Consider the following 16,030-nt stretch of genomic DNA (forward strand, 5'->3'; position numbering starts at 1 on the left):
AATTGAATTGTCTAAATAGAAACATTCAGTGTTCTCATAACAAAATAAAAATGGCAAAATATTTATTTACACTTACTGTCCTGTGCATTTTCGGAGCTGTTATAGTACGTGGTGCAATCGATAAGAGTGCAGTGATAGCCGATTTTATGTCGAAAGGAGAGGCATGCAAGGCCGAAGTTGGTGCAAATGATGGTAAGCCAGTGGGAAAAAATCACATTGTCAAACATACAGAGTCACTAGTAGAATTCTCTTAATATTTTTGTCAATATCGACCAGAAATCTTGTTCCTCCTTTGTTCCTCTACGAAGAAGCCAGCCGATGACTTAAGCCAGTAAAAAAGCATTTTATGTATTCTAACCTTAAGGCAATTTTAAGAGTGTAAATGTGAAAATACATAAAACGCCTTTTTATACCCTACACCACAAGGTGGTCAGGGTATTATGTCTTTGTGCATTTGTTTGTAACAGGCAAAAGGAAACGAGATAGACCCATAGTTCCTTTTGATGATCTGCATAGAATCACTTTCTGAGTTGATTTATGCATGTCAGTCCGTCTGCCCGTCCATCCGTCCGTCTGTCCATGTATTCTTGTGAACAAAATGCAGATCCGATTGAGATGAAATTTTCCAAACAACATTTGTTTGGCCCAAGGACGAACCCTATTGAAATTGGAGATAATCGGTAAAAATTTAGATATAGCTCCAATATATCTCTTCGTCCGATTTGCCTTTTATTGTGCACCAAACGTCTAATATTTGCCCAAATGGGATGGAATTTGGCACATACGACCGAATTGAGATCGGTTCAGATATAGCTATGGCTCCCATATATATTGTTCATCCGATTTGTTGTATTTGTTACCCACAGCCGTAATATGCACTCCGTAACAACGATATTCAGGGAAGTTTATCAAATACAGCTCAGAAATATCTTTGCCAAATTTTATCGAGATCGGTTCCGATTTGGATATAGCTCCAATATATATCTTTATCCGATTTCAAATTAATTTTGCACCAAATGGGCAATACAAGTCCGAATTTAAAAGATTCAAATGCTTCGGCATATTTAGTCCTTTGAATTTTAAATTATAATTATAATCATAGGGTGTATGATAGAATGGAGGAGCTCAACTAAATTAGCAAAGTGGTGTAGGGTACCATAAAATCGGCCCCGCCCGACTTTAGGACTTTCTTTACTGGTTTTGATTGGCTTAAGTCATCGACGGGCTTCCTCGTAGACGAACAAAGGAGTTTAAGGTCAACTTAGTTCAATTTTGGCACCATGTTCTAATTTCCTCATTTTTAAAATTACTTAAATAAAGCGAAAGATAAATGAAGTGCCTGGATTTTATTTCAAAAAATGATCCGGAGTATCCACTCTTTCAATTCCATGGCTAAACTGGTTAATATCATCAAAGCGCGCCCCACAATCTACGTTTCTTCGTCGCTGATTTTGAAAATCTATATCTATAAAAGAGGAAAATGTTTGTATGTTTGTTTGTTTGTTTGTTTGTTTGTTTGTTTGTAATTTATGGACTCGAAAACCGCTGAATAGATTTTCCTGAAAATTTCCATATATACTGCAACATCACCTGAAAGTAACATAGGCTATATACATTTTTGAATTTCCACTTGGAACTGGAGATATAGCATCAGATTCGGAGGTACCTCCCAAAAATTTAGATTTTATATGCACATATCTATTGATTGGTTGAAGATACAGTCTCAAAATTTGGAATACGTAACGGAATTTGGAACAAAAATAAGTTTGCCAAATTATATTGTAATCGGTTCAGATTTGGATATAGCTCCCATATATATTTTCGACCGATTTCATGTATGGTGGACCAACACGATATGTATTTCCAATTGTAATGAAATTTAAAATAAGTAACGGAATTGGGAGCCAAAATGAATTGGTCAAATTAAATTAAAATCGGTTCAGATTTGGATATAGCTCCCATATATATTTTCGACCGATTTCATTTTTTTGATGCACCAAACACGCTATGTATCTCTAATTTCAATGAAATTTGGAATGTGTAGCGGAAATTAAAACAAATATACATTTGTCAAATTATATTAAAATCGGTTCCGATTTGGATATAGCTCTCATATATATTTTCGAACCATTTCATGTATTTTATGCACCATACACGATATGTATGTTGGATTCCAAAGAAATTTGGAATATGTATCGGGATTTTGATCAGAAAATAAATTAGTCAAATTATATTAAAATCGGTTCAGATTTGGATATAGCTCCCATATATATTTTCCGCCGATTTCACATATTTGATGCACAAAACACGATACGTAGATCCGATTCCAAGGAAATTCGACATGAGTGGCTAAATTTGGTACAAAAATAAATTTGACAAATTATATTCAAATACGCTCAGATTTGATTATAGCTCCCATATATATACTCAGCCGATTTCACATATTTGATGCACCCAAAGCGAGAGAGACAAAATCTGGCACCAGAAAAAATTGCCAAATTATATTAAAATCAGTTGAGGTTTGGATATAGCTAACATATATACTTCGGCCGATTTCATACATGCTATGCACCAAATATGATATATATGACCGATACCAATGAAATTCAAAATGTGTGGCGGAATTTGGTTACAATAATAAATGTGACAAATTAATTGGAAATTAGTTAAGATTTGGATATAGCTCCCATATATATATTATCGGCCGATTTCACATATTTGACGCACCAATTTCAATAAAATATGAAACGTGTGGCGGAATTTGATGTTAAAGTAATTTTTTTAAAATTATATTTAAATCGGATCAGATTGGGATATGATTTTAATAAGAACCATTGACCCACAACGCCTTAGGCTAACACTAAAAAACAACACAACAATTGATTTGAAATACGCTTATTACGGCGAAGTATGTTGCTATCTCGAATTCACTAATAGAAATAGAAATGCCACTCTACTTAAAAAAAATTGCAGTTTACTGCACGCTTGGTATTTGCTATGAAATAAATAAATCCGAAGGACAAACCCTTCGTGTATGCATGTCATGTTACTGCTTTTGTAATGATTTTGTTTATTAACGCATTAAATTAGTGCAATATTTTTTTAATTTTTAAATTTGTTTTTTCTTTATCCAACATATATTCGTAAATAAAATTTTGAACATATATAAAATTAAAAGGGGTAGCGAAGCGCACCGGGTTCAGCTAGTAAACTATAAATCAGACACAGAACACTGTGCACATATTTATAGAAACACGATAAAAAGACACCGAAAAATTTAGTCTGAAATCTCTTTAAGCTGATGTGGAAGTAAAATTATTTTGAGAATATGAACAAATGTAATTACTGTATTTCTTAATTGTTTATGGAATATTAAAATGCATGTTGTTTTTAAAGTTCAATCCCTGATGATGATCGTCAATGCTAATCGAAATAAAAAAAACTATTCTACTAACCTCGAGCCATATTAAATAAAAAGAAAAATATTTAAGAACTTATAAAAAAGAAGCTCAAGACTCTAAAAGCTATTTTATTCTTTTCATATTTTTAGCTGATCTTGGTGAAATAATTGGGAAAAAGCCAGCCTCAACACCCGAGGGAAAATGTTTGCGTGCATGTATTATGAAGAAATATGAAGTGGTAGGTTAAATAAATCAATACCCACAGTAATGATTGACAAACCATTTAAATTAAACATTAATAATACTTCGTTTATTCTGTAGATCGATGCAAATGGTAAATTCGCACCGGCTGTTGCTCTCAAGCATGCTCAGATGTATACCGAAGGAGCTGAAGATAAAATGAAAATTGCTCAAGAAATTATTGATTCATGCGCCAAGCTAAGTGTATCCGATGACCACTGTGAGGCTGCTGAGGAGTATTGTAAATGTCTACACGAACAAGCAATGGCACATGGTGTTGAGGATATGGACATATAGATTTATATTTGGAATTGTTTTTAAATCGGCTGGCCAGGGACATTACCGAACGATCGTTTTACTTAACACCTTTACTTATGTTTTTAATAAATTGTAATTTTTCGTTTTTATTGCAAACTATATTTAGCCTTTTATTTACTCGGAACCATTGTAGGGTATAGCAATAACCTGAATACATTTTTTTTCTTTTGGTAGCATTGTAATGTCAAAACATATATACTGTTTTTGTACTTTTATGTATTGTTTTGAATAGTAATTAAAATAATTTAATATAAATTGATATTTGCAGCTTTTGCGGGGAAGATACTTTTGCGTTTTGAGATGAAAAAGAATTGTGGTGGTATTATGAACTCGATATTGTGAAAAATTCTCGTCCTTCAATTTGTTTTTTTTCGCGATATTCTCTTGAATGAGAATATTGTGAAAGAAGTGTCAATTAAACAAAACTACTTGTTGCATAATTACAGAAGGTAGAACAAAGCTACTTGCTAAAAAAGAAAATTTGAAATGGTTTCAAATTTAGACACAACGAGAATGTATATTTTCCACGTTAACGGGAAACAAAATGTATAATTGTGGGATAAAACAATTTTCTGGTGAAACCCCAATCATTCATTCATGTTTTGTGGGATTTCCGCACAATTTTGTAAAAAAAAATATTTAATAAACAATACAAATTGTTGCAAGCTGAAGAAGTCTATTATATCTATCGTTTTCTGCAGGAATTGTCCAGTAACTTCTTTCTGAGAGAGTAAGGTAGTTTTATTCTCTTTTGCAAGAAAAATGCGAAAAGTAAACAGACGGCATTCCTGCAGAAGCTTGCAACAAACCAATTTGTCCGCCATTATAAAGAATTAAAAGAAAGAAAACACAACCAGTTTAACAAGTTTTTGAAATAAAAAGGAAATAAAATAAAAAAATGAGCATTAAAAGAAAAATAGATTTGATGTGTTCCTCGGAAACCTTTAAACGTGTTAGTAATGGTAAGTTTTTTTGTGTAGGATAAAAATACTTTTGTATAATGACATTTGTATTTCTTTTAGATAAAGAGTTTAGCAAGTGGTATCGAGGGGATTGAGGAATGTGACGAGTTAATTTTTTCGCCGAATGTTGTTCCCGCGAAAGCATGGAGGAGCCTCTGTTGTTTAACCCGATCTTTGAGCCTCAATGCCAACTCGAAGAAGGCTGTGAACCACAAAGCCCAGAGCCCGACGGCAAAAAGTCCATTTGGTTGGATTCCTCAACAAAACTTTTAATTAACAAATATAAGGATTTTCGGCCTTTAGTCGGAAAAGTGGCTTCCCTAAAAAACAAAAACAGATGTGGACAAAGATTTCCGAGGAGCTTAAGGCGAATGGGCATGATTTTACCATAGCGGAAGTGGAAAATAAATAGTATAGTTTGGAGCGGCAATATAAGATCATAATTCAAAAACTGGTCGTGATCGACAGACATGTCCCTATAAAAGGTAATCAAATTGTTAATTAAAAAGTTAAAAAGTATCAGTCATTTTGCGGACAAGTGTATACTCTCAGCCAATGTTTGATTATTTAAATGAATTTGTATTTGTTTAATGACTACATAAAAAGTTGATTTTGATCACACCCATGGTGATTCCGAAGAAGTTGGCCAATGTTGTCCATTAATATCATTAGCCTGATATAAGCATAAAAGGGTATCAGGTATATCGAAAACTTCCTTCATTTTATATGAGACCTGTCATATTTTTTGGATGATTGCTGATATATTCCACTTAATCTAATACTAATAAATTTATTGTGATGTGAAAATTTAAAGAACATGGAAAATGATGACCGACATTGGTAGAGGGTAGAATTAAACTTTCACATAATGAAAATTGAAAAAGTTCAGGTCGCAAAATTCAACACAGATTTTACTTGTTTTTCAAATAATCAGCCTGACAGATGCAGAGGGTATATTCCGGGATATTTAGAGTCGATCTATTCATGTACCCCTTGGACCCCAAAGGCCCAACATTTTGAACAATTAAAAATGTTCGCAAAATAATTTTATTATTTTGTATTACAGTGAACTAATATAAAATAAATCCCGAATATGTGTTGGACAACAAAGCTGAGGTTACGACGGAAGACCTTTTAACTGCTGATTCATTTAATACTTCTGAAACAGGTATTAGAGCCATACTGTGCTGTTATACAGAGTGCTATGTTTTAATTTTCAGAAAATCTGGACCCGCTTCCATTAACCTCGAAAAAAGGAAGACTAATGGCCAAGATTATTTAATGGAGTATGCTAAGAAAAGGAAGGAAAGTGAAAAGCAGTTAAGAGAACTAATAGAAAGAATGATGAAAAAACGGGAAGAAAGGGCCTTGAGAAAAGAGGAATTGATGACCAAAAAAAAAGAACTTCTGCAATCTCTAATAAATTCCTTAAAGAAATAAATTTTAATGATCATGTTTTTACAATATTTAATGAATTTTATTATTAAAATGATTCGTTATAGAATCAAATGAATTCAATAAAATGAATTCAATAATAAATACATCTTAATTAATATGAAATCTAAAAAAAATATTTGGTTAAGTACTTTTATTTTGTATATACTGACAAATGGGGTCTCTGACAATATTACCCTGAGACACATTTGTCAATTCATTGGTTTCTTGCATTTGATTTGTAGTGATTTCAGACGTGAAATCGATATCATCTTCGTTTGCTAAATTATGCAATACACAGCAGTCTCTAATAAAGTGACAAATCTTTTTGATCCCTCTAAGTTTGCAGTAGTATAGCTGCCTGACTCTTTGCTTTAATATTCCAAACGTATGTTCAATGCATACCCGACCTGAACTCAATTTAATATTGAACTGCTTTTGATTTTTGATTTTTGCTCTGGTCAAATGGCCATTATCTTTGTATGGGGTAATTAAAAATTGGTTACAGGGATATGCCGAATTACCGAGTAGATAGTAATCTAAAAAACTTTCCCCCAATCCCCAATTTCTGAAAACCCAGCTGTCGTGGCATGAGCCAGGATACCCAACAAATATATTAATAAATTTCTTTTCTTGGTTACATATACCTTGTAAGCATAAAGTTACATCGCCTTTCCTTTCGACATAATCATCCTTTCCAGAGCTGGGAGGGTCAATAACTATATGTGTGCCGTCAATACAACCTGCGAAAATAAACATATCTTTATTTTTACTAAGCAATTGAAAATTTGGTACTACCTATTGCCTTTAAAAAAAAAAAAAACATTTGTTGTCAAAAAATATTGCGGTGCTTATTTTTTCCTCCTTAGTAGGCCATTTTATGACTTCCGGACTTATCGAACTCAAAAAGAGAGATATCCTTGATATAATTGCACCTACCGTAAACAGAGATATATCGAATCGGTCTGCAATGTCTCTATAACTGCACGCCTCGTGGCCGGCAAACCCCAAACATACCAGGATATTCGTCTCTTCTGAGAATTTCTTGTCTGGACGCATTTTTTTATACATGGCATAGTTGGATAACCTTTGACGTAGGCTTTTAAATAGGCTTTTTGATATACGGAAATGTCTTCTAAACTCTTCCTCCGTGTATATAGGCACAATACATTCAATGTATTTTTTACCGTATTTCTTTTGTTTTTCTTCGCAGTATGCAAAACATCATGGAAAAGTTTGTCCTCTCTTATCAATATTTCGTAAAAAATACCTCATCATCATCATCACTTTCAGATGAGGATGATTCCATCAACAATGTAGTAACCACCTTAACAATTGTTCCTTAAAAAGAAGAAAGTCAGAGCTATATTTTGTACCATTCCTACTTTTTACACTGAAATAAAAAAACTTAATTTGGAAACCATCATAACTACCTTTCTTCATATCCAAATCCATATTTGGGCTTTATAATTTGCAGCTACTGGCTCCAGAGACACACTGATCTTCTTCCGTCATATGTCTAAAAATGTTGAAAATAGTCTTTTATTTTCCTATTACATATTAATACTTACGTTTTACTCGTTTTGTAAAGTTTTTCTACAAAAACAATTAGTCTTGCTATTTCCAAATAATAAATAATAATAAATAAACAAACAATAGAAAACATCTGATTGAATGTCGATGAATGAGAAGAAGAAGAGTTGCAAGTGATTGCAAGAAGAAAATTGTCCAGCAAGAACAAAAGGCAGCACTGAAAGAACTGTCAAAATTTCTTTCTCCAACCGCTCTCTTTTGCAGAACTTTTGGGTTAACAGACGACTTCCAGTAACAATTTGTAACAATTGTTACAAATTTTAGGGTAACCAGACACTAATGTTATTTTGGAGTTATTCCACAAGATTGAATCTAAAATAGTAAGACAATGCAGTTTTATCATGATTAAGAAGGTAAAGAATTGCAATCATGTTTACTTTTTTTCAAAATTATTCGTCAACATCTCATTGTCAAAATTTATATTTATAAATCCATTGTATACACAGAAATCAGAGATGGGAACCTGCTGTCTATGCAATGAAATTTGACAATGTAAATTACAGAAAATACAGAGATCGGGATGCTTATTTGAAATGACTTTACGTTCTTAATTTTACCATGGATGTATCTACCTGTATTATTCTACCATGCTTGATACCATGGTAAAATTAAGAAGTTAAAGTCATTTCAAATAAGCATTCCCATCTTAGAATTTTCTGTAATTTACCTTGTCAATTTTCACTGCATAAAAACGGGTTCCCGTCTCTGATTTATGTACAATGGATTTATTAATAAACGTTTTGACAATGAGATGTTGTCAAATGAATAATTTTGAAAATATTTTAAACACGAGATTGCATGATTTTACCTTTTTATTTCTACCATGCTTGATACAAAAAAAGCAAAGAGATAACCCGAAGTTCCATAACCTGCAAGAATCTACTAAAACAGCTTCGGAAAACTGCAGAGATATAGCACTGAGGCTAAGGCCTCTTTCCGTCACATTTATACAAAATTGGATGCAACGAGTTTTTCTTTGTTCAGTTCCAGTATCTTCAAGAATCCAATAGTTTCGCATTTTTTTCGATATTATAAAGGAATATCGGTTATCGTAGTAAAAACTTTAAGATTCGTGCAGTTCTGGAATAGAGCACTCATTTTATATATTTGCTCTATTTTAAAATGGTTTTAACGCAAACGATGAATTAATATCGTTATATCGTTACCGCCCCAACTGCAATTGAAGTTTCTTCTTAACATTGATTTTGAAAACTTGTTTTTTTTTTTTTTTTTCGAACAATAAATACAAAAACAAAATTGGCACACTCAGAAAAGTAATTGTAATCAGCTGGTAGTTTAAACACACCTTTTAATTTACCATTAAAGCTACAGATAAAAAACAAATGAATAATGCTGGGCAAAATAAAAGATCAATACATTAGCGAAAAATAAACAAATATATAACATTTTCATCGTTTTTGCAACTGTTGAAACTACCACTTTACAAAGACAAATTTGGACAAAAAATATATATGAACCATGGCAGAAGAATTCAGGTAGATGCATCAACGCTTGGGAACATTGATACGCTGCTGGGATAATGAACTGTCAAACCAATTTTGGAATTGAAAATGTTGAATGAAAAATTATTTAAATTTGTAAAAATTTTTGAATTTATATTTCAAATAACATTTAAAATTTGTTGACATATCATTGTTCCCAAGCGTTGGTGCGTCTACCAGTATTCTTCTACCATGTTGCAAACGCATGGCATGAGATCTATTGAACATCGTTTGAACACCACATCAAGGAACTATCGATGTTTTCGAGGAATTTGCCAACTTGACGTAATATATACATACCAACTACCGGTTATTGAGATATTTTTATTGAACATTGGCAACCCTAGACGCTAACTCGTTGAGTTTTTTGTTTGACGGTCGGCGTGCTTTCATTTAATTTCTGGATTTTTCGTGTATTTCTTCCTGCATTTTATTAGTTACGAAATTAAATTATGGATGATGAAGCTGAGACCTACAAACTGTGGCGTATTCGCAAAACCATTATGCAGTTAAGCCACGACAGAGGTTATTTGGTGACACAAGATGAATTGGATCAGACATTGGAACAATTCAAGGAAATGTTTGGCGACAAGCCCAGTGAAAAACGACCGGCTCGTTCGGATTTGATTGTTTTGGTGGCCCATAACGATGATCCTACCGATCAGATGTTTGTGTTCTTCCCCGACGAACCTAAAATCGGAATCAAGACAATTAAGACCTATTGTACTCGTATGCAGGAGGAGAATATTCATAGAGCTATTGTTGTTGTTCAGGCTGGTATGACACCCTCGGCTAAGCAATCTCTCGTTGATATGGCTCCCAAATATATATTGGAACAATTCTTGGAATCCGAATTGCTGATTAACATCACTGAACACGAGTTGGTTCCGGAACATGTGGTCATGACACCTGAGGAGAAGCAAGAGCTGTTGGCTCGATACAAGTTGAAGGAGAACATGTTGATGAGAATTCAGGCCGGTGATCCAGTCTCTAGATATTTTGGTCTTAAAAGAGGTCAGGTTGTAAAGATTATTCGTTCTTCTGAGACGGCTGGACGCTATATTTCTTATCGACTGGTTTGCTAAAAGAAGAAACCGGGGACAATATATATAAGATAGTTTAATAAATGCATTTAGATTATAGAATTGGATGACTGGAGAGAAATAAATAATAATTTTTAAGCAAATCACTAACATTTAAGAGACTACACTCTTTCAATATTCGTCAGGATAGAATGAAGAAATATTTTTGCATAGCCACCACATTGAAGGTTTCTGCCCAATTTCATTCCAAATTTGTTTTAATTGGATATGTCGGGATCTCAGCATAGGTAATTTGGGTTCTCTGTACAATAATTTGCTACTCGCCATAATTAATCAATGAAGTTCTACTAACATAGGCATAGTCTCATTTAATGATATCCTTTATTTTAAAGATTTCTGCCATAATTTCCAACAAAATATGCTAAATTTCAATGAGTAATTAAACTTATAGCACAAATAATTATCAAAAGTTCGCCTTTTGAGAATAGCTATATTTTATATTTAGCCATAAGTCAAGTTTCTACACACTGGAAGGGTTTCACATTTAGCTTCGAAAACTTAGTTTCTTGCCAGTTGTTCCCCAATGGAAACTTGACATTCCAATTTTCTTTAACATTTTACAAACTGAAGCAAGAACGTACTGAGCACACACGCATAACGCGTGATGTTTCGAATATTGAGGTAAATTGTTTGTTATATTCTTTTGAATAATAGAAAGTAAAAAAGCTGTAAGTTCGGCCGAGCTGAACTTTGAATACCCTCCACCATTCCAAATTCTGATAAAATCTTTAATATACCGAATGTAGCTGTCGTATTAGGGTCTATACAACGACATAGACCTACATAGGTAACATTTGTCACTAGCCATTACAATATTCAAATGCAAAACTTAAAAAATCATTATTAACGATGAAGCTAAAATCATCAAAATACCGAATATCGGGAGGTACGTTATATGGGAGCTTTACGAAGACGTGAACCTGCACAGACAATCTTCTGTCAAGGGCTGCATCATCCATTACGAACATCAAATACCAAATTTGTAACAATTCCGGTGAATAATGTCGCTAAAATCATTAAAATACCGAATATCGGGAGGTACCGTTATAAGGGTGCTTTACGAAGACGTGGACCTGCACAGACAACTTTCTGTCTTAGGCTGTAGTATCCATTACGAACTTCAAATACCACATTTGAAACAATTCCAGTAAATAATGTTGCTGAAATCAACAACGTACCGAATATCGGGATCTACCGTTATATGGGGGCTGTATCAAAACGTGGACCTACATGGCCCATTTTCAATACCAAAAGTTCTACAGACTAGCATACATTTGAGTGAAATTTTATTAATCTTCTTCAATTCGTTCGGAAGCTGGAGTGATTTCCACAGACGGACGGACATAGCTAAATCGACATAGAATTTTATGCCGATCAAGTATATATAAACTTTGTGGGGTCTAAAATGTTTAACGAGGTGTTACAAACGGAATGACAAACTTAATATACCCTCCATACTATGGTAAAGGGTAAAAAAAAGAAAATTTTATCCACCTATTTTAAGAGTGGATATTTTCGATTTGGGAGATCGGTTATGAAACAAGTTAACGAAATTTTTTAACAGATTTTTCTGTTACTCCCAATCAATCATTAAATTTAATTATTGTTGCTTACAATTATTCTCATTTTTGTCCCTCATCCATTTCAAAGAAGAGCTAAATCTTGAAGAAACTGTCCTCACAACTTCACGTTAAAAAGGTACCTTGATTTACCTTACTTTTTTCCTATAGTTTTGATTATAATTTATCCTTTTTATCCATTTCCTGCTTTTGTTTCAAAAATAATATCCATTATCAAACAAATTTAATTATATTTTATGAATACAAGATCTTAACATTGCAACTAAAATATACACACTTAACTTATTTCATTTATTGTAAGTACTCGCTTTTTGGGTTTCTCACCCATAACAGCAGCCACGGCCGCCACCGTCGTCCCATGATCTTTTGTCATGTGCCGAGAGAGACCACGATAATGAGCGTACGTTTTGCCACAAAGTTTACACACGCTTTTCTCTTGGCTATGCACCGTGCGATGTTGAAACAATAGCTTGGAATTGGTAAATCCTTTACCACAAATATTGCATATGGAATCTCGAATATTATTGTGCGCCTTGAGATGCCAATTTAATAATTTCTGCTGGGTAAATCCTTCGCCGCAAATGTCACATATAAACTCTTTCTCATACTCCGGGTGATTTTGGAAATGTAATTTAAGTTCCTTTTTACATGGAAAACCTTTGGAACAGTATTTGCACACAAAAGGAAAATCTTGGGTATGCCTTCTTAGATGTATGACGTACCCAGGTTTTTGAGTAAATTCATAGTTACAAATGGAACATTTAAATGGTTTTGTGCCATCGTGCTTGGCCGTGTGTATTCGAAATGTGGCAATGTTCATTAACACTTTTGGACAATATTGACATTTAAATGGGCCCAAATGTGGTAGGAGAAACGAAATATGCTCATAAAAGTTACTTGTGGATTTGTATTCCTTGGAAGGTTTACTAGACGAAAAATCAATGCTCTTTTCCTTCTCCTTTTTTACAATTTTATGTATAAACTCAATTGTATTTTCCATTTCTTCGCCGGAATAGTTTAGTTGTAGCTCTTTACAAACTTCTTCTATGATCGATTGCAATGTTGTCTGTCTTCTTTGCTCGGAATAGTAGAATATGTCCTGTTCGTTCCACAAACATGAATATTTCCTATAAATTTGTATTATTCTGATAATTTGATCATCATTTAGCTTGGGTTTGGCCAGCATCTGTTCTTCCTGCAACTAAAATATCCACAAAATTATTTGCTATTAATTACGCATGGAAATACATTTATTTACCTCTTGAATAAAGCTTAGAGTTGGCTTAAGAAACTCCAAATTATCATAGAACCACAAGGGTTTATAGTCCTTATCTTTGTTTTTTGTATAGTTCATACGTATGCGTACATCACGAATGTAGCGCACTCTCATGTATTTTATGCACTTTTCAGCATCTCTTATTGTCATGGGGACGTTTACCTGTTCCAGTTCTTGACATATTTGTTTCAAGCATTCATCGCGTTTCTTTCGACACCGATTTACTAGTTTTGGAGGTCTAGTGGCATCCCACAGTTCGTCCTGTTTTTGATAGGCAGTTATAAATGCAATTACACTTTCTTTGTTATTCATAAATTCATCAATGTCTAAGCCATCGTCCAATTTAACTTTGGACTTTTTGGCGGGGGACGGTTTCAATTCATCGTCATCATCTACCTTGACGTCATCCAGATCGCAATCTTCGTCATCATAGTTGTCATGAAGCACGAAGTCATCATCGTCCTCTTCATAGTCGTAGTCAATATCTTCATTGTAAACTGTGGGTTTTTGTGTAGTGTCGGCTTTGATTTTTAACTTTTCCAATTGCAATTCCTCCTTTTTATCGACTGCCTCTTTCATAACACATTTTTCTTCAGCATTGCAAATAAGGTTTAGAGTCTATTCGATATTTAGAGAATGAAAGTTTTACTCCTTGTGGATACAATTACAAACATCTACTCACTTTTGGACTGTCTATAATATTATTTCCTTCGCCATTCTCGTCAGGTTCTTGTTTAATTAATTTGTCCTGCTGCTTCTTGGACTGATTTGATTTCCTTCTACCTTCACTTGCAGCTTGTCTTGTTTGGGGTTTTGAACTCGTGTTAGTCTTTTCTCTGTGCTTACGATTCTCTTTTAACTGAACTTCAGGTTCTTCCAATGGATCCAAAAGGAAGTCCTTTAATAAATATGATTAACTGAAGCTCATACAATTAAAAACTAGATAACACCCACCTTCTTATCGTCTTCCCCACTGTCCTCATTTTCAAACTCTTGGATACTACTGAAATGTGCATTAACTTGATCGTCTTCATCACTAGTCTGTTCATCCTTTAGTATGTGATCCTGCTGGTGATGCTCCTTCTCAATGTGAACCACAAATGTTTTAAATTGCAAACAAATTTCATGGCAGAATAAACACAAGATGCAGTACTGTTGTTTTTCGTCGATGCTGGGCGATTTTAAGATTTCTCCACACTTGTTGTAACTGGAATAGATGCTGTAGTCAACCAAACTGCTCAAAGTCGTCATGGTAAGTTTTAATGTTTTTGAGGTCCCAATTCTTAATGTTTTTGTGTCTTAGAAATAAAACAATATATCACATTGAGATGGCGTCGTTCGGAGATAGTTGAAGAAAAACAAACGAAAGAGAGCGCCCAATAAAAAAATACAAGAATAAACAAAATCTTTTGTTATGAATAAAGATCAAAGCAGAAATAAACAATATTGTAAACAAAGCATAAAAGATGTGTCAAAATTATTTATCGATTTATTTGCATTCGATGACAAAAAATGGTACCCTGTTTAAATAGGATAATTCATTGTACAATAAAAAGGTAAGGTAGAACCATGGTACAATGATATCAAGGTAGGGCTATGATACCATATGATTTTAATTTTTTTATTTTCTTGGCTTAATATGTCATCTTTATTTGTTTATGTATGTGTTTTTTTTTTTTCAATAACAAAAAAATTGTTTAGAAAATATTCAAATTCGGATGTTTTCAAAATGTTTATTTCAACGTATGCATCGACAAAATCTAGAGTTTTTAGCGAAATAATCCTTTGTACATGATTTTGAAAAGAAGTGTTGACCTTTCATTCAGTTATCGCGGGTTTCAATTATTTATTCAAAATAAATGCAACAAGTTGTTTGAATTTTTATTGTTTTGATACATTACAAGCCAAACAGGTAGACCTCTATACTTGCAATTTTTTCAAAGTTGACCTACCTTCTCTTCATTATACCATGGGTAGAGCTACCAGCTGATTGCAATTTTTTTCATCGTGTGACCGACTTCTGCCAATTTTGTTGTTTTGAAAAATAAAAACTATTTTTTTTTTTTTTTCAAAATCAATGATTGGAAGAATCTTAAATTACGGGGCGCACATTAATAATTTAATATATAACCAGATTTGCCATGAAATTGAAAGATTAAACACTCAGAATCATATTTTTGAGAGAACATTCATGCATTTCATTCATCTTTAGTGCTATTTGACTTATTTTAAAAATGAAAAAAAAAAATATGACATAAATGATAATTTATAATTTTAAATAATTCTGACAGGAAGCGGACATAGAATGAGATCTAGATCTATTTAACCAAGCCTTGAAATTCGCAAGGGCTAAATGTAATACGTTTCCTGAGATATATAAAGCAGTCAGTCTTACCTCTTTTTTTGATTTTAAGAACCAATCTAAGTTCACATTTTTCAGAAACTAACGCTCCAAAACCGTAGTTTCACCTTAACAACTTTCTTCAAATCGACAGAGGGAGCCTCCAATATCTTCGATAAAACAGGTATTTCTTGGATTTGATAGAATACCTGTTTAAGCATAGTGACCTTTCAAATTATCGCCACTAGTTTAATTTAGGGATAGGATAATTGATTTTGAG

General features: G+C 33.3%; 3 protein-coding genes and 1 long non-coding RNA gene across 5 annotated transcripts; 2 read left to right on the forward strand and 2 right to left on the reverse strand.

Annotated features, from left to right (window-relative positions):
• On the forward strand, positions 1 to 4,035 carry LOC101891874 (general odorant-binding protein 28a). Its single transcript, XM_005184436.4, has 3 exons — positions 1 to 192; positions 3,551 to 3,639; positions 3,723 to 4,035. The coding sequence occupies exons 1-3, from the start codon at positions 51 to 53 to the stop codon at positions 3,936 to 3,938; spliced, it is 447 nt and encodes a 148-aa protein (XP_005184493.1). The 5' UTR covers positions 1 to 50; the 3' UTR covers positions 3,939 to 4,035.
• Positions 4,036 to 7,204: 3,169 nt separating this feature from the next.
• On the reverse strand, positions 7,205 to 8,009 carry LOC105261863 (uncharacterized). The gene is made up of 3 exons (XR_009341525.1): positions 7,927 to 8,009; positions 7,789 to 7,874; positions 7,205 to 7,696 (listed from the first exon to the last, which is right to left on the reverse strand). It is a non-coding gene; the product is annotated as an uncharacterized LOC105261863 (long non-coding RNA).
• Positions 8,010 to 9,776: 1,767 nt separating this feature from the next.
• On the forward strand, positions 9,777 to 10,650 carry LOC101892048 (DNA-directed RNA polymerases I, II, and III subunit RPABC1). Its single transcript, XM_005184437.4, has one exon. It carries the CDS (start codon positions 9,903 to 9,905, stop codon positions 10,533 to 10,535), a length of 633 nt encoding a protein of 210 aa, XP_005184494.1. The 5' UTR covers positions 9,777 to 9,902; the 3' UTR covers positions 10,536 to 10,650.
• Positions 10,651 to 12,339: 1,689 nt separating this feature from the next.
• On the reverse strand, positions 12,340 to 14,821 carry LOC101893025 (zinc finger protein 615). Of its 2 annotated transcripts, XM_020037066.2 has the most exons (5): positions 14,364 to 14,821; positions 14,092 to 14,307; positions 13,806 to 14,027; positions 13,392 to 13,670; positions 12,340 to 13,334 (listed from the first exon to the last, which is right to left on the reverse strand). In XM_020037066.2, exons 1-5 carry the CDS (start codon positions 14,658 to 14,660, stop codon positions 12,411 to 12,413), a joined length of 1,938 nt encoding a protein of 645 aa, XP_019892625.1. In that variant the 5' UTR covers positions 14,661 to 14,821; the 3' UTR covers positions 12,340 to 12,410. The 2 variants fall into 2 exon arrangements, with proteins under 2 accessions (XP_019892625.1, XP_005184500.1); XM_005184443.4 differs by having other exon boundaries at positions 13,392 to 14,027.
• Positions 14,822 to 16,030: the final 1,209 nt, after the last annotated feature.

The sequence above is a fragment of the Musca domestica genome, unplaced genomic scaffold (assembly GCF_030504385.1).
Source record: "Musca domestica strain aabys unplaced genomic scaffold, Musca_domestica.polishedcontigs.V.1.1 13, whole genome shotgun sequence".
Classification (NCBI taxonomy): domain Eukaryota; kingdom Metazoa; phylum Arthropoda; class Insecta; order Diptera; family Muscidae; genus Musca; species Musca domestica.